The sequence below is a fragment of the Bos javanicus genome, chromosome 24, assembly GCF_032452875.1.
Source record: "Bos javanicus breed banteng chromosome 24, ARS-OSU_banteng_1.0, whole genome shotgun sequence".
NCBI lineage: Eukaryota > Metazoa > Chordata > Mammalia > Artiodactyla > Bovidae > Bos > Bos javanicus.
Genome location: NC_083891.1, coordinates 2,709,870 through 2,732,687, shown reverse-complemented (window position 1 = coordinate 2,732,687; position 22,818 = coordinate 2,709,870). Strand labels below are relative to the sequence as shown.

The 22,818-nt window shown below is 49.4% G+C and overlaps 1 protein-coding gene across 5 annotated transcripts in view; it reads right to left on the bottom strand.

Annotated features, from left to right (window-relative positions):
* Positions 1-4,158: 4,158 nt before the first annotated feature.
* The window catches only part of ZNF516 (zinc finger protein 516), a 100,408-nt gene continuing 81,748 nt past the window's right edge, over positions 4,159-22,818 (bottom strand). For 3 of the 5 annotated variants that reach the window (XM_061399502.1, XM_061399503.1, XM_061399500.1), the window contains exons 4-6: positions 20,516-20,620; positions 19,721-19,788; positions 4,159-8,202 (exon numbers count right to left, since the gene is read on the bottom strand). In XM_061399502.1, the coding sequence (XP_061255486.1) occupies positions 8,143-8,202; positions 19,721-19,788; positions 20,516-20,620 (233 nt within the window). In that variant the 3' untranslated portion in view covers positions 4,159-8,142. The remainder of the gene's footprint in view (positions 8,203-19,720; positions 19,789-20,515; positions 20,621-22,818) is intronic. The other 2 variants (XM_061399504.1, XM_061399505.1) reach the window with 2 other exon arrangements.

Below are 22,818 nucleotides of genomic sequence, written 5' to 3'. Positions count from 1 at the left end.
CCAGGGATCGAACCTGGGTCTCCTGCACTGCAGGTGTATTATTTACCACTAGCACCATCTGAGAAGCCCCCTTGATAACATGAGACAGTTCAGCAAAGGTGATGGTGGTATTCAAAGCTGCAATGGGGAGAAGTACAGTGACTGTGGACTATTTTTTTAGGAAGATTGACATTAAAAGACAAGACATGATAGATGGAGAGGAAGCAGAGGACTAAGGATGGGTTTCATCCACACTTGGGGATGGTTTTGAGGAAGCAGACGTCTAAAGTGTGAAAGGAGGAGCCAGGAGAGAAGGGAAGGCTGGGTCTGGGCGAGCTCGGCTGATGGTTCTGACAGGACACACTTGAACTCACATTCAGAAATCGCATCCTTACCCCTCTATGTGTCTGTTCTTCACGTACAGAAAGGCAACCAAGGGAACCTTTGATCCCTCTGAAATACGACCCCAGAAATCCGAAACCTGTTCTGATTGGTGACATTCCCCCATCTGTCTCTTGAACACGGGCCATGTATCTGTACTCCTAACCTGGCGGACAGCTGCTGTGACCCACGGACGGGGGCGGTTTCTGTGCTTTGGAAAGATGAAACGTGTCATAGGAAGCTCATATCCCTACAGGCTGCACGCAGGGCGTCAAGGCAAAACAGAGCGGTGCAGCTGCAAGTCACTGGCCGTGTCACTTTGACTGCATCACCTCTGATCTTCTACTTTTTTTTTTAACTTGTTAAGTGGGGCTAATAATGCCTGCTCTGAAGAGCACTGAGGCTTGAATGAGCTAAAAAATAGATGAAAACTTCTACCTCGGTTCCAGGCACACGACAGTCCTCTTACACAGGGTGTTGTTGCCATTGTTCTGGCTTTACCTCGAGACGGAAAGGGGCCTCACTTAGCCCTAGACTGGGACGATTCACCTGTGCAGAACTGCCTGGCCCATGTCCTTCCTGGCCTTTGTCTTTCTCAGCCTAAAAGGTCTCACCTTTTCCGTCTCATGTTCAAGCTTCCCCTTGACACCTGGATTGTCTACCTCTGGCTTGTCTCCGGTCCTTGAACTTGAAGGACGACAGACACACACGGGAGCTAAGGAGAGATGCCCGGAGTCTACACAGACGCAGGCTGTTCTGCTGATGCCGGGTTTTGTCAGTGTCTTCCCCCTGGTACGTGTCATGGATCTCTGCCTGAAGCCTCACTTTGAGTTAATGTCATCAAGGGATAATTGACAATGATCCCCGTCCCTTTCCTCTGTCAGATCTGACAAGTCAAAATATGTTCTGAACGTTCCGAGGGGCATTTCTCAGAATGCATCTCCTTAGGCTCTGCCTCACTGAATCTCACGTCACTTCTCTCCCTCATGTCAAGATCTTCTCACAGATGATCCCAGTCAACCAAGGTTTGATATCAGATGCAAATTTCGTTTTTAATTCCAAGTCATTACCCCAGTCATTTTACAAGTTTGTTTCCAAAATTTCAGGCGCGTGCCTCCCGGTCCCGGGGACACGTGGCATTTGGTTGATTTCACCAGCTCCTCAACCTCTCCCCACGGACCCCATCCCGCTTACATCCACACCCCCAGAGCCTGTACCCTTCTGGCTCAGAATTCGTGCTGACATCTGCCTTCTCCTCGACTGTGAGATTGCCAAGAGCAGCTGCCATTTTGCTCTTCTTTCTATGCTGGTGGTGAGGGCTTCACTTAGACTGGCTGGCTCTCAGAATTTGTTGAATGAATTTATAATGTTAAAAACTTTCTGCACAACTTCTACAGTTTCAGAGGAGCCTGAAGTCAGAGGAGATCTGGTTCCACCTGCCCTCTCCATGCAGGGACCCTGGTCCTGCTCCCCTCACTCCAAGCTTCTGCTTGACCGCTCCAGGGTCAGATCTGTCGGTTCAAGGGGCAGGTTGCCCTACTGTTAAATGGCCAGACCCTCAGGTCAACCTGTCTACTGAGCCCAAGTCAGCCTGAACCTTCCACCTGCCTGTCCCAGGTCTGCAATGCGAGACATCCAGAACTCGCTGTTTCTCAGGGCAGACCTCCAATGACCTCACAACCGCTCTCCTGTCTCATGTGACATACACCTTTCTTCCCTGAAAGAAACCCCCTCTTTGGGTCTCCGTGACCCCGTCCTGGAAATGCACCTAGTTTGCCTTCACGACTCTCTAAATGGCATTCCCAGAACTGAACAGAAAATAAGGAGACTGGAGAGGCACAGAGTCAAGTGGGAATGGGGCTGCTTGTGACCTGACCACGGCACTCCTGTTGATGAACCCCAGGACGAGAAAAGGAGAGCACCCTCTTGCCCTGACGAGGTTGGAACTGTCGGCAGCCAAGCTAGGGGCTCCCTGGGACGCCCTACTCATGGCAGATCTGACATCCCTTTGGGAGAGGGGGCTTGGCTCTCCCATGATGTCCTCTTTAGTTGAAATGAGAGAGAGAGAGAGAAGAGGGAGGGAGACAAAGAACATTCTGAGTGCAATCTTCCTTTCACTGTATCTTTCGTCTTCCTGTAAAAGAAACCGGCCAGAGGGCTGTGTGACAGCCACGTGCTCCCAGACTCCAGATTCCGGCAGGACTCCCCGCCCTTGCAGCCTGCCAGGTCTGGAGCACCGGTTGGCAGAGAGGAAGTCAGACAGCACAAGGACTTGGCACACAGGCAGGCAGACACCAGGGCGTTTCACACTCCCTTTTCAGTATTTCTGCTGATCTCTTGAAGAATGAAAAGTGGAAGTGTTTATTGCTCAGTCGTGTCCCAACTATGTGTGACCCCATGGACTGTATAGTCCACTAGGCTCCTCTGTCCATTGGATTCTCCAGGCAAGAATACTGCTGTGGGTTGCCATGCCCTCCTCCAGGGGATGTTCCCGACCCAGGGATCGAACCCATGTCTCCTGCATTGCAGGCAGATTCTATATTGTTTGCGCCACTAGGAAGAATACCTCGCGTTTTGAAAACACAAGATTGAGAACATGTGTAGCAGACCAGGAATGCACCACTCTTGTTTTCAAACGGCAAGTCAGTGAGGGGGAGGAAAGGTCCCATCACTGGGGGGTTGGCACAGGGATTTGTCTTGTGTGTGTGCAGCTCAGCCACGTTTGCCTTGAGCAGCGCTCGAGGCACATCACAGACGCAGTCAACGTGCAGACACCATCAGCCACCTCATTCCCACCAAGGAGGATGTCCACGGGCTTGTAGCAGGACACCCACGTGGCTCTTTGGTGACCAGTGGATGGACAGAGAGAAAGGACAGCTGTCTTCCTGGAGGAAAGAGCACAGTCACCTGTAGGACACCCCAGATGTGCATATGTGGTTTGGACCCATGGAAATCACACACCCGTGTTCCCTGGAGGGAACTCAGCACACCTGATGACACACAGATACCTGGGCTTATTTCTGCCTGTTTCATATACCGAGAGGGAACCGGGCTGCTTCTGCATGTAGAATCAGCACCCTTCTCACCAGACCCAGCCACCTGGGGGAGCACAGGATTCTCAATTAAATGAGTCACGATAAACTGAGATCCCACACAAGGTCCGGGTCTGATGTCTGCAAAAACCTAAAGACTCTCTGAAAGCCCCTCAAACTCATTTCCAACCGAGAACACAGGGGCACAAGGGGGCCGTCCGTGACCCTCACCGGATGCCCCCTTCACTGTCCAGCCTCGACTTTCTTCCCTGACAGACACAACGTGAAGGCCATGTTCAGGTTCCCACCCTCCCTGCCTTTCCCTGCCAGCTCAGACAGAAATCTTTTTCACTTCAAAACTCAGGTTTATCTTTCCACATTGAAATTCTGTTACTGCATCCGAGGGCCCCAAGTCCTGTTTCTGCCATCTGAGCAGAAAATGTACTGCAAGTCAAAGAAAGCTGTATTTGGTGTTGCGGAATGAGAGGTGCTGCGGGCGAATGAGAAACACAGTCACCTTTAGAAAAGAGAAACAGTGTGCGCGCCCGAGTCCCCAAAAAACTTGAAAAAAGAGTCCTCTGGACATCTTAGCACGTTTTTAGATGAACCATCTTGTGGGATCATCCCCCAAACTCTTCTGCACATATAAATTAAGAGCACTAATACCTGGGTTTGCCAACAAAAATCTTCAAATGCTAGACCCTGATGGGCTGTCAAACGATTCAAGGCACCTCCTGAAATAGGGGAAAAAGGTCTTTTCAAGAACTCAAGAACTCCAAGATGTTTTTATTGATTTCAATTTCCAATAAAATGAATATGTCTTATCTAAATATTTTTGTCACACAACTGGAACATTGAATTATTTTTTTCAGAAATAGAGTTAAATACATCAATCTAGTTACAAATTCTAATATAAAGAGTACAAAATATAATGTTATAAATTGTATTTTAAAAAAAGAAATACAAATTCTGTGGTCTTTTGCATTTTACTGCCTCAAAGCATAATTAGCAAAGTTGAAGAATGAACATTTTCCCTCGGTCATTCCACAAAGACACGCTTACGGGGCACCTGAACCATCGCCTGAAGTCCCCGCCTGTTGTTTTCCTCTCTTCCTTTCTGCTCCATGTATAAAATGTCCTGCGATTTGAGTGAGAAGCAGTGGAACAGCACATGCTACTTCAGGCCTGGAGACGTTTGGAAAGTGGAAAAGCAAACTTGGGGAGACCCAGCTGTTTTCTGTGCATTGTTCAGACCTCCCGGAGCGGGGCGGGGGGAGCGGGGCGCTGCCTGCTTTAAAGATGGAATGTGGGTGGAGAGTCTCCCCGTGAAAAGCCAGGAGGGTTCTGTGCAGCTGCGACCTCGCTCTAACTAGACTCGCCACCCTGCGGGCTACACTCTGACTCCTGGTGGAGAGAAGGTGCCTCAGCCTGCACCAGCGGCCCAAGGCGGCAGCAGAGGCCTCCTCACCTGCCACCTGCGCGTGCATGACTACATCCCAGAGGATGCAGCTGGGTGATAGCTCAGGGAGCGCACACGTCCTGGGGGCGTCTGTGTACAACCTGGGACGGAGCGCTCTTGACATCCTGAGCACAAAACTCCCTCACGTCACCAAAGTGGCCTCTGTCACTCCTGGGGCCGCTTCCCGGAGCATCTTTGTGAAAGGGAGTGTCTTTCTTGGTTTAAAAGATAAATAAGTAGCCATGGGGAGGCAGCTCTTAAAGCCCTGGGTACTTAACTTCTCAAAAGCCCAGGAGGCACCATCCCCTTGGCCTGAGGATCTGGACTGTGTCACAGCCCAGGGGAAACGCATCCGTCTGACACGGCCCCAGGCCTCCCAGGAGCCGAGGGAGAGGAGAGACAGGACGGACGGACGCCCGGAGAAGGTGCTGAACGGCTGAGTGTCCACAGAATCGAAATGCTCATTCTTCAAGTTAAGGAATAAGAGTGAATCACCTGAAAGACCTCTATAAGCTCATCATTTGTGTTACTTGAGTTGGACGAGGAGGAAGAGGCGTGAGCAAGGAGGAGCAGGAGTGAGCCCAGCAGGCCGGGAGCGCAGGTGGGGTGGGGGGGAGACACACGGAGAAGCTGCAGTGCAGAACCAAACCCTTTATTGTCTAAGTTACATCTGACGCCAACACTGCAAGAGCCTGTCGAGAAGCAAGGAGACAGCGGATCAGGAGAGGTAGTAGAGAGTCTGTAACAGTCGGAAGCTGACGTACAGGAGAGACCACGCGGAAATCCTCATTCGAGAAAAAGCGAATCAAACCACATTGGCTAAATAAATAAGTAAAACACAAATCATATTAAATACTAGGGTCGAACTGACATCAACGCATGAGCAAACCCATACAATACTGATGATCAGTGGAAGAAAGGAACCACAGTCAGGCCCCAGACGGCTTGTCTCGGAGGCAGCGTCCTTGGAGGGACCCCCACCCGCCGTCTGATGAATGAAGTGAAAACTTTATTTCTGTGCTCCGGGCAGAAACACGTATTCCAACTGGCTCGGGCCATGTGTCCGGGCCAACGGGGCCCCAGGACGCACCCCTTCCAGCAGGCTGCCCACAGAGGGACTCCCAGGATGCCGTCTGTGGCTCCAAAGGTGCACGCATAGGCAACTCCTCCGTGCCACGTTGTGTACAGAGCTCCTTTAATAACTGAAACACAGAGAAACAGCAGGCCCTGAACTGTCACCCTTCACTGTCAGCCAAGAAAATAAAAGCCAGAAAATGCAGAAATGATCACTGCGGGGAGACTACAGACGTGATCAAACGTAAGTCGACAGAAAGGCATTCTGATTCCCAGCGTGAACAAAGGAATGTGTCTTTGTGGCTTTGTTCAAAGTAACTTGACAGGACAGTCAATTACAGCCGCTGATCATATCTGCACGGACATCCCTAATGACACCAACACGACAGGTCATTCTGGAACATATCTCGTGTAAGAATATCAGGAAAAAATAAGTAAAAAAGTTATATATATATACATACACATATATGCATATATATGTGTGTGTACATACATGTATATATATTTATAGATATAAGCTAGCCAGTTACATTGCATCGTTTGCAAATGCTGCAAAGTAACCTGAACCGTCAAGTAATTTAAATTCAGTAACAAGTAGAATCCAGAACCAAACATTAACTAAGAACAACAACAATAACAATAATAATAATAATATAATTCAACAAATCATTAGAACAGGAAAACCACACTTCAGGGTTTGTATGTGTGTGTGTTTAAACAATTCTTTGTATCCGAAGCCCATTTCTACAAAAACTGCACTAATCCATTACTGAATTAAGTAAACTGTCGCTCTCACCAGTATTAAAGGTTAGGATAATTTCTGTACACGTAAAATTATTGCTTTTTTGAAAAATATATTTAGCATGCTCGTTTTAATCCATTTCCTGCCTTTACAAAATTTCACAATTAAAAAAAAAAAACCTAGTAAAGCTTTTGCAAAAACTTTCACAGAACATTTTCATTCAAGGCAGCAGTAACTTGTGATAATGCATAAGATCACTATGTGCAAAAACCTGAACGTCTCAGAAACCCTGCCATCACACACAGTGCCATGGCGACGGGAAAAGAAAACATTTATCTCTGCGGAGTACAATTTTAACTGCATACACTGCAAGGCGTAAGATCCTTTCTTACGGGCCTTAACCCCCCGCTAAAACTTGCCTCTGTGTGACTGAGGAAGAGGTATGTAAAGCCGCCCCCACCTACGGGCCTAGGGGCTTCCCCGGTCTGGGAACGAGTCCCCCAGGCCCGAGAAGAAAAGATGCCTACTTGCTGGGACAGATGGACGGGAAGGCAGGGGTGCAGGAGGACCCCAGAGTGCCAGGGCCCAGGGATGACCTGGCCCCCCACCTGCTCCAGGGGTTTTCCCGCTTGACTCAAAGGGTCCAGGTTGGGGGTGGGGGGGTTCAGTGGCTAGATCATTTGTTAAGACGGGCAGTCTTCCGTTGTAAGCAGTTTGCAGAATGTAGCCCTGTTACCAGAAGGTCCTGAGAATAAACAAAGAAGCCTGCTTTTCTTAGTGTTCAACTAGTGCTCTTTCCCGAAACACAGTCAAAGCCTTCCCATGGCCGCGTCACCTCTTTCGGGTTCACTGGGCACAGATGGGAGGGGAACTCAGCTGGGACAGGTGGTGGGACCCCTGAAAACGGAGGACCTCGTCACCCGGGCCCCCCCCGCCGCCCCTTCCAGCCTGCTTCCACAGCACCTGAACGCCCGTCCTGCCTCTTATTTACTATTTTAAATACGCACTAAGACGCGGACAGGCCGGGGCATCCATCAGCACCCCGCCCTCCTGGCCCCCCGCTGTCAGTCCCGACGTCACCCCCGCGGTCCTCCAAAATCCTGCGTGGCTGCTCCAGTCTGTCCGACACACGAGCATCTTTCCAGTGTCTCGAACATGTCTTGAATGATACAGATGCTCTGTGTTCCTACCGTGCCTGCCAACACCTCGCTTACTGTAAAAAAACACGGACTATGGTTGGTGAGCACGTGGATGCGTATAGAATATCTACATGTAATTCTAAGAAGAGCATCTTCACCGATGTTTAGACACGTGACAAGAAGCCTCCCTTCAGCTTCCGCTCCGGCGGGCGGCTGCAGGATGCGAGGCGGTGTCCGGCTGGGGGGGTCTTCCATGGGGCAGCCAGGGTGGCTGTTGGGACGTTCAGGAGGGGGCTGCGGACGAGGTCACGGCACCAGAACTGACCAAGTGTATCTCTAGGTTCCCTTTCTGAGAGGCACTGTTTGGACAGCATCTGCGTTAGAATGGTCTCTCCCCTGGAGGAAAAAAGAGACAAGAGAAAAACTCATTACTGCCTTGCGGTTTCTAGGAGCACTTGTCTTTCTACTTTCTTAGTGTCACCCAAAGCGCAAACAGTGACCTTCACAGAGCCGCCTCGTCAGCCGGCAGACACGCCTGGCTTTAGCTGTAACTCATGACGCACGCTTACTTAACTTCTATGCAGAGTACATCATGAGAAACGCTGGGCTGGAAGAAGCACAAGCTGGAATCAAGACTGCCAGGAGAAATATCAGTAACCTCAGATATGCAGAGGACACCACCCTTATGGCAGAAAGTGAAGAACTAAAGAGCCTCTTGATGAAAGTGAAAGAGAAGAGTGAAAAAGTTGGCTTAAAGCTAAACATTCAGAAAACGAAGATCATGGCATCTGGTCCCATCACTTCATGGCAAATAGATGGGGAAACAGTGGAAGATTTTATTTTTCTGGGCTCCAAAATCACTGCAGATGGTGACTGCAGCCATGAAATTAAAAGACGCTTACTCCTTGGAAAGAAAGTTATGACCAACCTAGACAGCATATTAAAAAGCAGAGACATTACTTTGCCAACAAAGGTTCATCTAGTCAAGGAGTAGTCATGTATGGGCATGAGAGTTGGACTATAAAGAAAGCTGAGCACTGAAGAATTGATGCTTTTGAACTGTGGTGTTGGAAAAGACTCTTGAGGGTCCCTTGGACTGCAAGGAGATCCAACCAGTCCATCCTAAAGGAGATCAGTCCTGGGTGTTCACCGGAGGGACTGATGTTGAAGCTGAAACTCCAGTACTTTGGCCACCTGATGCAGAGAACTGACTCATTTGAAACAACCCTGATGCTGGGAAAGATTGAGGGCAGGAGGAGAAGGGGACAACAGAGGATGAGATGGCTGGATGGCATCACTGACTCAATGGGCATGGGTTTGGGTGGACCCTGGGAGTTGGTGATGGACAGAGAGGCCTTGGCGTGCTGTGGTTCATGGGGTCGCAGAGTCCTGAGCGACTGAACCGAACATGACACGTGAGCAGGAGGAGCTTGTAATGCCTTCCAAGGCAGCCTGGGCAACTCTCAGGGATCCACAGAGAGGCACTGGGCATGTCCGGTCCGCACACCGGAACAGCAAACCCTAGGGTCTGAACCAGCTCTGGAGAAAAGGTTGAAAAGATGGCAAGGTGGGACTGGAGGAAGACTCAAAAAAGCAATGCTCTGGGGCCTTCCCTGGCAGTCCAGTGGTTAAGACTCGGCGCTTCCAGTGCTGGGGCCTGGGTGTGATCCCTGGTTAGGGAACTAAGATCCCACAAGCCATATGATGCAGCCAAAAATTAAAAAAAAAAAAAAGAAAATACAAGGAAATGTCATATCCTAGAGGGGACCCTGGAAAAGGATCAAGGACATTAAAGGAAAACAGAGGAAATCTGAATCAAGTAAGGATTTTAGTAAATAATGATTTTTTATTGAGCAAACTCTGGGAGATGGTGAAGGACAGGGAAGCGGGACTGCTGGAGTCCATGGGGTCGCAAAGAGCCAGATACGACTTAGCAAGTGAACAACAACGATTTTTTTAAAGCAGTGTTCTGTAGTACAAAGTAGGTTCACATGTGAATGACAATTCCAGAACAGGGTTGAATTTGGAGGCCATATCAACAAACACTACAGCACTCCCACAGATCTGTCGGGGCCTGAGAGAATTCCACTCATCGCCAAAAGTAACGACCATGTCGGAAAAACAGAAGGGGTGTTCTAAAGTCATGGGACCTATAAGATGGAAGGGAGATGCAAGGGAGAGGGAAGGCGGGCCCCAGCTTTCAGACAGGCTCTCAGGCGATGTCTGAAGCATTACTGCCTGAACGATGGAGCTTACAATCTGAGGACAACACAACAGGGCGAGATTAATCTCACTTAACTGCATTAACCTTCAACTGAATTCTCCATGAAATAAAACCAACAGCTTGAAATTAGCATGCACACATAAAATGCAGCATTCATGTGAAATTTTCCGGCTATGCCTGCAGCAAGCCCAGAAATAAGTTCAGGAGGAAGGTCCGGGTGACATAATGAATTAAATGCTTCTCTTTAGTTAACAGTTTCAGAAAACCCCTGTGGAAAGCTCTGCATTCAGATTTCCCGTCGACATCTAGTGGAAGTCAGAAAGATACCAACAACATTTTGTGCGGGGCTGGGGGCTGGGCACAGTGGTAGGAACAGGGGGTTATTTGAAATGGAGCAAACAGTAACAGAATGAGAGAGGTGATTAAACTTCCTTAGGTAGATGGTGAATTTCCTGCAGCAAGTTCAAAGTAGAAGTCGCTCAGTCATGTTCAATTCTTTGTGACCCCAGGGGTATGGTCCATGGAATTCTCCAGGCCAGAATACTGGAGTGGGTAGCCTTTCCCTTCTCCAGGGATCTTCCCAACCCAGGGATCAAACCGGGGTCTCCTGCATTGCAGGCGGATTCTTTACCAGCTGAGCTATAAGGGAAGCCTGCAGTAAGCTGAGAAGGATATTTTGTATTTTTGCACAGTGACATCACATGGGTAGAGATCCATCTCCGATGGCATTCATTAGAGGAAGGGAATGGCCTTTGTGTTCACAACAGGAAAATGGGATTTCTTGTTGGCTGTTAGGTGACTGGCCTTGAGTATTTCTAGGAAGTAACTGTACTTAGCAAACAGATTTGCCGAGGATTCCATAAATGTGTGAAGAATGTGTATGAACATGAGTGCGTAGTGTGTGTGTGTGCATCTACACTTTGTAAACACAACACACACTTCACCCCAGGCAGCCCCTGGATTTCCCATCCTCCGGGCCAGAATTCACAAACTTGTACCGGCTGTTAGAGAGGAGACAGGAGGGTGGCCGTGTGTCAAACGCTGCACACTGCAGGCGCGGAAAGTTTTTACACTACTTATTTTGGGGGGACTGCAGAATCCAACCCAAATAACCAGGGTGTTCAATTCAGTCCACCAATCTCGAGGCAGACATGCCTGCTGTTCACAAATGAAGGGATGTGTTCCAACAGCACATCACTCTTGAGAGAGGCCTTTTCGTTTCCTCACTCACTGGGCCCATCACCTTACTGCTCACTGTGGCACTCCCACAGGGTTGTTAAGAAATGAATGCACTGCATCTGAGCAATCAGACGCAGGGGAAAAGGCAGCCGTGGGAGAAAGCAGTCACAGAAACAAGTAAATTAAGTGGACTCGTGATATCTGAGTACAAACAGATTGTTCTTATTCTCCCACAAAGAGTCCTCAGAAAATAAGAAGCCTGCTCTTAGAAAATTTGACTTTTCTCTACAGCAGCTGTGTGACTTGTAGGTTCTTCAGTAAGACTGAAAGAAACATATCTTTCTTTAAGGCATTTCAACGTTCTAGGGATGAATACTGACTTCTGGAATTTGATGAGACCTACTTTTTCACCCCTTTTGTCTTACAAGGTAGAGGAATGCATACATGCTCATGTATGAGGGTCATTGACAGACACACCCAAGTGCTGGAATCCCCAGGACATGCATGAGTCTTCTGGGCCCCAGAAGGAGGTCAGTCTGCACACGAGGCCTGCCTTAGACATGCACGGTGATGCTAAATGCTCCACGATGTACACGGAACGTCTTGCTGAGAAGGACCTTCCCCGAGAAGCCATCGGTACACCGCGGCTCACGCTGTCACAGGTCATTTCAGATAAATCACTAGTTGCATTCATGACTTTGGGCATTATGTTATATTTAATGGAAAAATGCATGCTGTGTTTCAAGAGCTTACGTGAGTCGGATTTACATGAGTAAGAAATTGCTGAGAGAAATCCTCTGAATTCGGAAATGTGATCCATGATACAGCGAATCTAAAAGGGATGCTGAAAACAGACATGTGAGCCTGCTCGGTCGCTTCAGTCGTGTCTGACTCTGTGTGACCCTACGGACCGTCGCCCGCCAGGCTCCTCTGTCCATGGGATTCTCCAGGCAAGGATACTGGAGTGGGTTGCCACACCCTTCTCCCAGGAGATCCCTGACCGGGGATCAAATCCAAGACTCCTGCATCTCCTGCATTGCAAGCAGGTTCTCTGCCCACTGGGCCACCTGGGAAGCCCACTGGACACACGTGGGGTGCATGCTCAGTCGTGTCCGACTCTGTGCAACCCCATGGACTGTAACCCATCAGGCCCCTCTGTCCATGGGATTCCCCAGGTAGAATGCTGGAGTGGGTTACCATTCTCTGCTCCAGGGGAGCTTCCCCACGTCTCTTTGTGTCCCCTGCACTGGCAGGCGGGCTTTTTACCTCTGTGCCACTGGAAACAGATACAGAGATTCAAATCTACCAGCCACACCATTTCTCCACCGTTTGCATTAGAACCTCCTCAGCTAAAAATGTGACAAATTATGCTGCCATTTATTTTCTCATTTCTCTTTATTTTGATTAATGGAATTATTTCTCCAGCTTAACTATTTCAAAATAGCCATTTAGAATAGTAAGAAATAAACTATTAATCATAGACTATAAATTCTGGCAAGTAATCCAAACAAATCAAAACACCAGATTTCATATTTCAGCAAAAGGCAGTCTGGTCTCTGAAATCCCGAAACCAGGGGAATGGAAGGGGAGTGGGTTAATTTTTCTTGGTTTTAGACATTACTTAATTTCTAACATTTCACAAACAATATAGTGGGAAAACACAATTTCTCCACAACATTTAAAAAAAAAAAAAGCCTACTTTTTTCTCTAACATGTATAGCACAATGATACCAATATTTTAGCATATTATGTTCAAAAGTATTCTTTCTAATGATTAATTTTGATGATGACTAGAAATTAAACACTCAATTTTGTTAAAGCTATGGCAGAGCATTTTGAAAATGATGACATGCATGAATCCCTCCTCTTATATAGAGTTTTGCTTGGAATACTAGCTTCTCTTATGATCAGAATCATCTTCCTAATACAAGCACAAGCAGCGGGTGCCTTTACTCCCCCAGGGCCGGAGAACCCATCCCCATGGCTAGAGAAGCTCACTCATGAAGCGGGCTCCTCAGTGCCGGGGCTCAAGCCCTTTTACAAGAAATGCAAAGGAATTGGATGCCTACAGAATCGATACTATGCCCAGGAACCAACTATTCAACGACACCCTACTCTCTCCTAACCCAGACCTTTAACCCCTAATGAGTCAGTAATCCTCCCCACCCCACCCATGAAAGGAACCAAAGACACATTAGAAGGAAGCTCTTTCAGGGAGGGGGATGGGGGAGAGATGGATTGGGAATTTGGGGTTAGCAGAAATGGTATGGACCTAACAGAAACAGAAGATATTAAGAAGAGGTGGCAAGAATACACAGAAGAACTGTACAAAAAACAGCTTCACGACCAAGATAATCACGATGGTGTGATCACTCACCTAGAGCCAGACATCCTGGAATGTGAAGTCAAGTGGGCCTTAGAAAGCATCACTACGAACAAAGCTAGTGGAGGTGATGGAATTCCAGTGGAGCTCTTTCAAATCCTGAAAGATGATCCCGTGAAAGTGCTGCACTCAATATGCCAGCAAATTTGGAAAACTCAGCAGTGGCCACAGGACTGGAAAAGGTCAGTTTTCATTCCAATCCCAAAGAAAGGCAATGCCAAAGAATGCTCAAACTATCGCACAATTGCACTCATCTCACACGCTAGTAAAGGAATGCTCAAAATTCTCCAAGCCAGGCTTCAGCAATATGTGAACTGTGAAATTCCAGATGTTCAAGCTGGTGTTAGAAAAGGCAGAAGAACCAGAGATCAAATTGCCAACATCTGCTGGATCATGGAAAAAGCAAGAGAGTTCCAGAAAAACATCTATTTCTGCTTTATTGACTATGCCAAAGCCTTTGACTGTGTGGATCACAATAAACTGTGGAAAATTCTGAAAGAGATGGGAATACCAGATCACCTGACCTGCCCCTTGAGAAACCTATATGCAGATCAAAAAACAACAGTTAGAACTGGACATGCAACAACAGACTGGTTCCAAATAGGAAAAGGAGTACGTCAAGGCTGTATATTGTCACCCTGCTTATTTAACTTCTATGCAGAGTACATCATGAGAAACGCTGGGCTGGAAGAAGCACAAGCTGGAATCAAGATTGCCGGGAGAAATATCAATAACCTCAGATATGCAGATGACACCACCCTTAAGGCAGAAAGTGAAGAACTAAAGAGCCTCTTGATGAAGGTGAAAGAGGAGAGTAAAAAAGTTGGCCTAAAGCTCAACATTCAGAAAACTAAGATCATGGCATCTGGTCCGGTCACTTCATGGGAAATAGATGGGGAAACAGTGGAAACAGTATCAGATTTTATTTTTTGGGGCTCCAAAATCACTGCAGATGGTGATTGCGGCCATGAAAATAAAAGACGCTTACTCCTTGGAAGGAAAGTAACGACCAACCTAGATAGCGTATTCAAAAGCAGAGAAACTACTTTGCCAACAAAGGTCCGTCTAGTCGAGGCTATGGTTTTTCCAGTGGTCATGTATGGATGTGAGAGCTGGACTGTGAAGAAGGCTGAGGACCAAAGAATTGATGCTTTTGAACTGTGGTGTTGGAGAAGACTCTTGAGAGTCTCTTGGACTGTAAGGAGATCCAACCAGTCCATTCTGAAGGAGATCAGCCCTGGGTGTTCATTGGAGGGACTGATGCTAAAGCTGAAACTCCAGTACTTTGGCCACCTCATGCAAAGAGTTGACTCACTGGAAAAGACTCTGATGCTGGGAGGGATTGGGGGCAGGAGGAGAAGGGGACAACAGAGGATGAGATGGCTGGATGGCATCACCGACTCGATGGACATGAGTTTAAGTAAACTCCGGGAGCTGGTGATGGGCAGGGAGGCCTGGAGTGCTGCAATTCATGGCGTCACAAAGAATCGGACACGACTGAGTGACTGAACTGAACCGAACTGAGGTGCAACTATTATGTATTACATATGGGGTGCATAAACAGGGTCCTATAGCACATGGAGCTAACTATATTCAACATCCTGTAATAAACCATAATGGAACAGAAGAAAAACTAAACTGCATGTATGACCTGGTTCAAAAAAACAAAAAGAGGAAACTCTTTCATTCCTCCTCAAGTAACTAAATTAACTGAATAAATCCATTCCTGCATCTAGATATTATGACATTAGGATCAACTCATATAGAAAACTCAAATATTATCTCTGCAAAGTAAGTGCAGCTGCTGTATGCCTGTGGTACAGATACGGCGGCCACCCAGCAGCGTGGGGTCCACCAGGAACCATATTATGCCGATGACACTTTCCTCAAACTCAGAGTTTTCCTATTCTCGCTTTAAGGGGCAACTAAAACAAGACAAAACCAGAGCACTTCCAAGGACACCACCAGGTCCAGACGAGGCAGGAAGACCACAGGACAGGAAGCAGCTGAGACGCTGGGTCCCTGAGCACAGCTGTCCCCGAGGGGTGCATCCACACGGCCTCGGTACAAGTGTCCACATGTTCACACACACGTGCGCCACTCACACATGGACCCCTCGTCCATGGCATCGATACAAGTGTCTACATGTTCACACACGCATGCGCCACTCACACACGGACCCCTCGTCCACAGCATCGATACAAGTGTGCACATGTTCACACACGCGTACACCACTCATACATGGACCCCTCATCCACGGCATCGATACAAGTGTCCACATGTTCATACACGCGTGTGCCACTCACACATGGACCCCTCGTCTCCCCAGCTGTTCAGGACAACAGTTCACTCCTAGGAAACTGACAGCCGCTACCGTGCTGGGCGTGCTGCCTCGGCCAGGCTTGGCGCACCGTCCTCGAGAATTTTCTCCATGAGCACAGATGTGTTGCTGCCGTCCTCACGTTACAGATGAGGACACGCAGGTGAAGGTCACCTGCCTGAGGGGAGACCTGGGTTACAGCCTCCTACTCGGTAAGCCAGCATCTTAATAACTCATATTATTGAGTCGCTTGGAGTCGAACTGGCTGATCTTGGCAGCTCTTCAACATTGCAAGCTATGAAATATTCATATGTCCTCCACCCAGACCGTTCTCCTCCGCTTCAAACCCACATATTCACCTGCCAAGAGGCATCACCAACTTGAAGGTCAATGGGAACAGATTTTGTCCAGCTCCTCCGGCCACATTCCAAGCACCAGGACAGGCTCCTCTCAGGAGCTGGAGCCGGACGCCAGAACCCGGGTCTGGTCCATCCCTTCCCTGCTCCCCCCCACATCCAATCCCAGAGTTCCTCCACCCCCCGAATATCCATCCCCACACCCATCTGTTCCTCCCAGCCCTGGGTCTTACTGGGATCGCTCGAAGCCCCTCCAGAGCAGGGCTCACTCCACTGTCCAGAATCTCTGCAGTCCATCCCCGACCCGGACCAACCCGACTCACCGTGGACTCAGCACTGACGTCATCCCCGCTCAGGGTCCCCAGTGCACTCAGGACAGATTTCCTGTATCGCAGCCCTGATACCACCACCCACTGGACCTCACAAACCATAAAAGCAACAAAGATGTTTACCTTCACCTCTAAATCCTGATTATTCTCCACCAATAAGACAGAGCCTAGCACACAGGAGGTGCTCAATTAATACTGTTAATGAGTGGACAAATGATGATTATAAAACTGCATTCCCAAATACTGTTTCAGTTATATAACTTAGCATCCATTATGTACATCTATAAAAGTCCATCCATTTTAAGTGCTACATCAAATAACTTCCACACGAATACACAGTGTTGTATGATTTTTTAAAAAAATCCCTTGATCCACAGTTTCTAAAGCCCACAGGAAAAGAATATGATTTAAATATTAATTAGTTAATGTTGGCAAAGCAAGCTCAACATGAAAAAGAACATGACTGATCAATATAATGAGTCCCCTTCTAGACATAAATAACTACAGGATCACTCTATGAATCTGTATTGTATCTTAAATCTCAGATAGCAATTGTGATTTTTGTAAACAATGAGAACTTCACCATAAGAAAGAACACTAAGATTTAAACCGGTATCTACTACTGCTACGTTTTGCAGTTACCCTGGCAGACACATCTCTATGAGAATTCTAAAATCCCAAAGTACACTAAAGAAAACAGCATTTCCTTCAAGAACCAGAACGTCCAGCAATTAACCAACAAAAGATACTCTGAATGTAATGAAGGACAAAAAGTACTTTCAGAGGCCATGATCTTGAATATGCCGTCTTGTGTGTGTGTACTTAGTCAGGTCCAACTCTGTGACCCCGTGGACTGTAGCCCGCCAGGCTCCTCTGTCCATGGGATTTCCCAGGCAAGAATACTCAAGTGGGGTGCCATTTCCTCAACTCTAGGGGATCTTCCTGACCCAGGGATCAAACCCAAGTCTCCTGCATTGGCAGGCCGGTTCTTGACGACTGAGCCACCCGGGAAATCCATAATTAACACAGAATGAATTTAAAATACAGTCTCAGTGATTTGCTTTGTTGATCTCTTTCTCCTACAAGAGAAACCTCTTGCAGAGACTTAGCTGGAATTCACATGCAGCTCATAAGCTGATGTGTGTCCCTGAAGAGCCTCACGGTGCTGTTCAGAGCGCCGGCCAGTGATCCCCCGCCAGCCCCGCCCAGCGCGCACCTGGAAAAGCCACACCTTGGGGGACGGAACGGGTCGCCTGTGTCTGCAGGGGCCACTGCACTGACGCCACTCAGTCTGTCAGTGTGCAATTCTCCAATATGGCACGGCCTCGCTGCTAATACAACCCGCAAACATCACAGTGACTCCTGTCGAAAGGGGGTTTCACTTCTGTTAAAAAGGACAGCGTGGTCCAGTTTGAGCTGAGGTCACATATGTCCACAGATCTTTCAATTCAGCATTCAGCAAGATTTTTTTTTTCATAAATTGTGACAGCATCCTGAAATAACAGCTTTTCATTCTAAAACTATGCATTTTATTAAGAGAGAAGGCACTTACTAAAAACTGTAACAAAGGGCAAGGTATTCTGTCTGTGATATATGAAGAGAAACCTTTCAACAGCAAACAGGGATTCTGAAAACTGGATAAAAAACGAAACCAAAGGCTCTGATGAGGTCCGGCCCATCCTAAGGCAGTTCAGTCATGAATGAGTTGCAGGCTCTGGGGAGGGTTACCACACACTGTTCTCTTCCTGAGAAACAGACTGGGTTCCTCTGCTACCTCTGCTTCCCTCACCATTGTCCACGACCAGGAATCCCACACGGGAACAGGAGGGCGTGCTAAGTGGACCTGACTGCCCAGACGGGATCCTGCATGTGCACCTTGGCGGCAAGGAAACCCTTCTTCACTAATAAAGGGGAGGTTGTGGCTACAGAATCTTCTCGGGCAACCAATGAGAAAGCAAGATGGTGTTGCAGAGAATGCTTGTGGGAGAACAGAGGGTGGGCTGACATCCCGTAAAGGGAATCAAGGAAGAAGAGCCTGGAACCACGGGGTCTTGGTCCAGAGCCACAGGAGGCCACCGAGGAACGCGTGGGCCTCCCGACCTCAGAGCTGCACGCTGGACCCCGCCGTCACCCGCACCCCGCAGGCCGCCACACTCTGTGGACTGAACGGTTTACACACGAAGGCCACACATCTACCGTAACTCAAGGCCTATGCACACGCACACGCGTGTATTATGCATTCTGGCCAAGTCAGTGGCGTGCTTAACAAAGAATCAAATCAGGACAAGGACGAGGCCACGGGAGACCAGACTCAGCAGCAGGCTTCTTACGGAGTGATTCAAAAACGCGACTCTGAAGTAAAAACATCTGCAGAGACCGAGAGGATGGACCCAGAGCCGGTCACACACAGGGAAGGAAGCCAAAGAGAGACAGACAGCGGAGAGAAGCGCCTGTGTCTGGACTCTCGAGAAACCGCACAGATGAACTTCTGTGCAAAGCAGAAACAGAGTCACAGATGTAGAAAACGGACACACGATACCCAGGCAGGTGGGATGCGTCGGGAGCCTGGGACGGGCACGCACACACCACTGACACTCTGTGTAAAACGGGAACTGGTGAGAAACCGCCACACAGCCCGGAAACCGCCACGTAACTCAGTGCTCCGTGGCGCCCCACGTGAAGGAAGTCCAAAACGAGGGGGTATACACATTGATTCACTTCACAGCGCAGCGGAAACCAACACCACAGTGTGAACCAATCACACTCTGATACAAATCAAAAAAAACGATTCTCAGAACGGGAGGGTAAGCATAACTTGGTCTCCAGTCATAACTTCCAGGCAAAACATCCCAAGTGGAAAAGTCTGACTCTTAGAGCTTTTCATCACCCCCAACAGGACCAGACGCGGCTGCATGGACCCCAGCTGTGTCATTCACGGCCCCGGGAGCTTCTGGGACTGTCAGCCACCCCTGGACCACGCAGCAGGGCTGGGTTCCGATTCAGAGCAGCGAAGAGCTATTTGCACACCTGGTATGACACCGCATGGTACCCTGAGGACCACGGTGACACCCTTTCCCAGCTACCACGTGAAAACCCACAGCCCCTGGGAGCGGGGAGACCTACTTGTTTGGGGGTGTCTGCGGAGGTGGTGTGGGCGTCAGCACCTCGGAGGCCATTAGACTCGAACAGCACTGTGGGGACAAGGACCCGCGTCAGCAGGCCGACTCGAGCTTCCCATCGCCCGGGACGCGCGCCCCGCACAGACCGAACACTCACAGGCTAAAAAGACGCCAGCCCAGCCTGTGGCGGGGAAATAGCAATTTACCATAACACTTAAGCTAAGAGACTGAAAACGCTGCCTGCAGCCAGTGCCCTTTTTAATTCAGGCTTCACCAGGCAGCACCCACCAGGGACAGCATTAATTAGCGGGGGCGTGCAGAGGCCCCCCCTACCCCCGCGCGGGGGCCTGTCACTGCGCATCAGACCCTCCGGATATGGATACACCCTCTGCATTGGAGGGGGCACCCAGGCCTGACCCCCGCCCCGCCCCCGCCATACTGTGTCCCCACCACACACACACACACACGCCACCGTCGCAAGCCAGCTCTCTGCTCACAGGCCTAGAGAATGTGCCACTCAGCACCACCCTGTGCCAGCGAGCAAAGAGCCAGCGTGCATCATGCCCATGGACAGCTCGGGTTTCAGCGCATCCTGGTGGCAGCATGCAATTAAAATGCAGTGTTTGCAAAACAGGCTGATCTCCGATCAAACCACAGGGCATTTGGATGCAGGGGCAAAGCCGTTTCAGGCGCAGGGGCTGAATGGAAAGTCTAGAGCGTGACCCCGTCCCCTCCCCGACCAGGGCCGGACCCCGGGAACTAGAGGCTGCGTCCCAGGCCCCAGGGTCCATGGGTGTACCTGTGTGAGCCCGCATGTGCGCCCGCAGGTGGCTGGGCTGGTGGAAGCTCTTCCCACACTCCACGCAGATGAAGTCTCCCTGGTGGGCCTGCGTCCGGAGCGTCCCTGGGGGGCAGTGCAGGTGCGGGGAGGGGGGAGAGAGGGGGCGAGAGGCAAGCATCATTAGTCCCTCTGAGCCGTGACGGGAGGCACCCCCAGGCCCTCCGCCAGGACCGAGAGGGCGCACAGGATACAGCGAGGTAAATGCCGCTCCCGTGATGCATCCTCGGGTGGGCGGGGCCTGGGCAGTGGGCACCCCGCATCTGCCAACGGGGTGACGCGGCCAGACAGCTGACGAGCCAGAAAGCAGGGCCGTCCCGGACCCCGCAGCGATGCCACACACCTGAGAGCTGTGCACCCCCCCGCCTCTTTCCTCCATGCCCTGTGCAGCAGGCAGAGCGCAGACAGGACACCTGCAAGGAGGCTGGGCTTGAGCACCAACCTCCGTCCCTCCTGTCCCTCAAAGACGCAGGGCTTTTGTTAGGAAAGGAGGCAGAAAACACTTTCTCGTTTTCCTGCCTTTTCTGTTTGAGGGAAGGGGCTTCCCCAGTGGCTCAGTGGATAAAGGATCCACTTGCAATGCAGGAGATGTGGGTTGAATCCCTGGGTTGGGAAGATCCCCTGGAGGAGGAAATGGCCACCCACTCCAGTATTCTTGCCTGGAGAATCCCCTGCACAGAGGAGGAGCCTGGCAGGCTACAGTCCATGGGGTCGCAGAATTGGACATGACTGAGCAACTTAGCACACACACACTCTGAAACAAGGGCTAATTTTTCATGTAATATTAGCTCCCAGACCACTTCCTGGAGCCTGACCTTCCCAACCAATGAGTCAATGGCATCTCTATTCAATAGGAAGACAAAAATCAATACTACTACCTAGAAAAAGTTATGCCTATGACAACAAAATTTTTTAAAATGATGTTCCCTGAGCTGAGCATTTCTGCACCCTGAGCCTGACACTTGAATGCAAAAGGCGAGTGCAAGGATGACCGAGGATCTTTGCCAAATTATCTGAAACCAAATCACGCTTCTCATCCTATATCAGAAGACACAGCATATAAAAATAATATAAAATTAATGCTACTTGCCCTCTGTCCACAGGATTCTCCAGGCAAGAATACTGGAGGGGGTTGCCATTTCCTTCTCCAAGGGATCTTCCCAACCCAGGGATCGAACCCCCCTCTCTTCTGTCCCCTGCATTGGCAAGCGGGTTCTTTACCACTAGCACCACCTGGGAAGCCCACATTACAGATACTGTTTATGAGATAACAGTCAAGGAAATGTGTGAATTGCAGAGCAGATCCTGGCAGATTTCTTGTGGGACAAGTCGTGAATGTGAGTCTCCGAGAAACAGAAGAATCTGCCCACAAAGTTCTCAGCTTCCCACAGACTCCTTCAGGGACGTTAGGAGAATGATAGCTCATGTTTAAACCCACCCGTCCTGTCATCAATGAAAGATCCCTTACTGACGAGACGGGGTCTCCAGTTCCCAGTCAGACATGACCAAGTGTCAGCAGGGCAGGCGACCCCAGGAGCCACGGGCTCCTGTGCTGGGCCCACCCGCCTCGTCCCTGGCTTTCTGATCAAGCTGGGGTGGGATGGAAAGCTGAGGAGGACATCCCTGGATGACCGACTGGTGGGCTCAAGAGAGGGCTCCTAAGGATGCTGGACTCCCCAGTCCTTCCAAGCATGGCAGCGTTAAGACCCCTTCTGCCAACAGCTTGGCTGTTTAGAACAGTCGCTCCCTCCTCCGATTCTGGCCCGAGAAAGTCTCAGCTTCACCAGTGCTCTGTTCCTCCCTGCCATTCACTATGAGCACCATCCCCTGGGCGCTGTGAAGACCCTCAGGGACAACGGCTGTAGGTGCCCAGACTTTCCCAAAGAGTGATCGGGCTGCATCTGAACGTAGGTCTTCAGTACACCTCCGGGTCACCCAGTGATGATGAACTCCCTTCAAGTGGCCTCTGCAGCTAATCCTGACAACACGAGAAACTAAACCGCAATGCTTTTCTTCTAAGTAATTCCCATCCAAACCAGCAGCAGAAAAAGCAGGACAGTAAGGTTTTGTACCCACCCCTGAGCTCGTGTACCCACTGACCCCCATTCTGATTTCCTCGTGTTAAGTATGGACACACATACCCGCGCACACAGGCAGACACACACACACACACACTCACACACAGATTCTTCCATGCATTTTATCACATCATTTTCTCCCTACTTTTTAAAGAAAAGATCCTTGCCCTTTATGGTCAATAATAT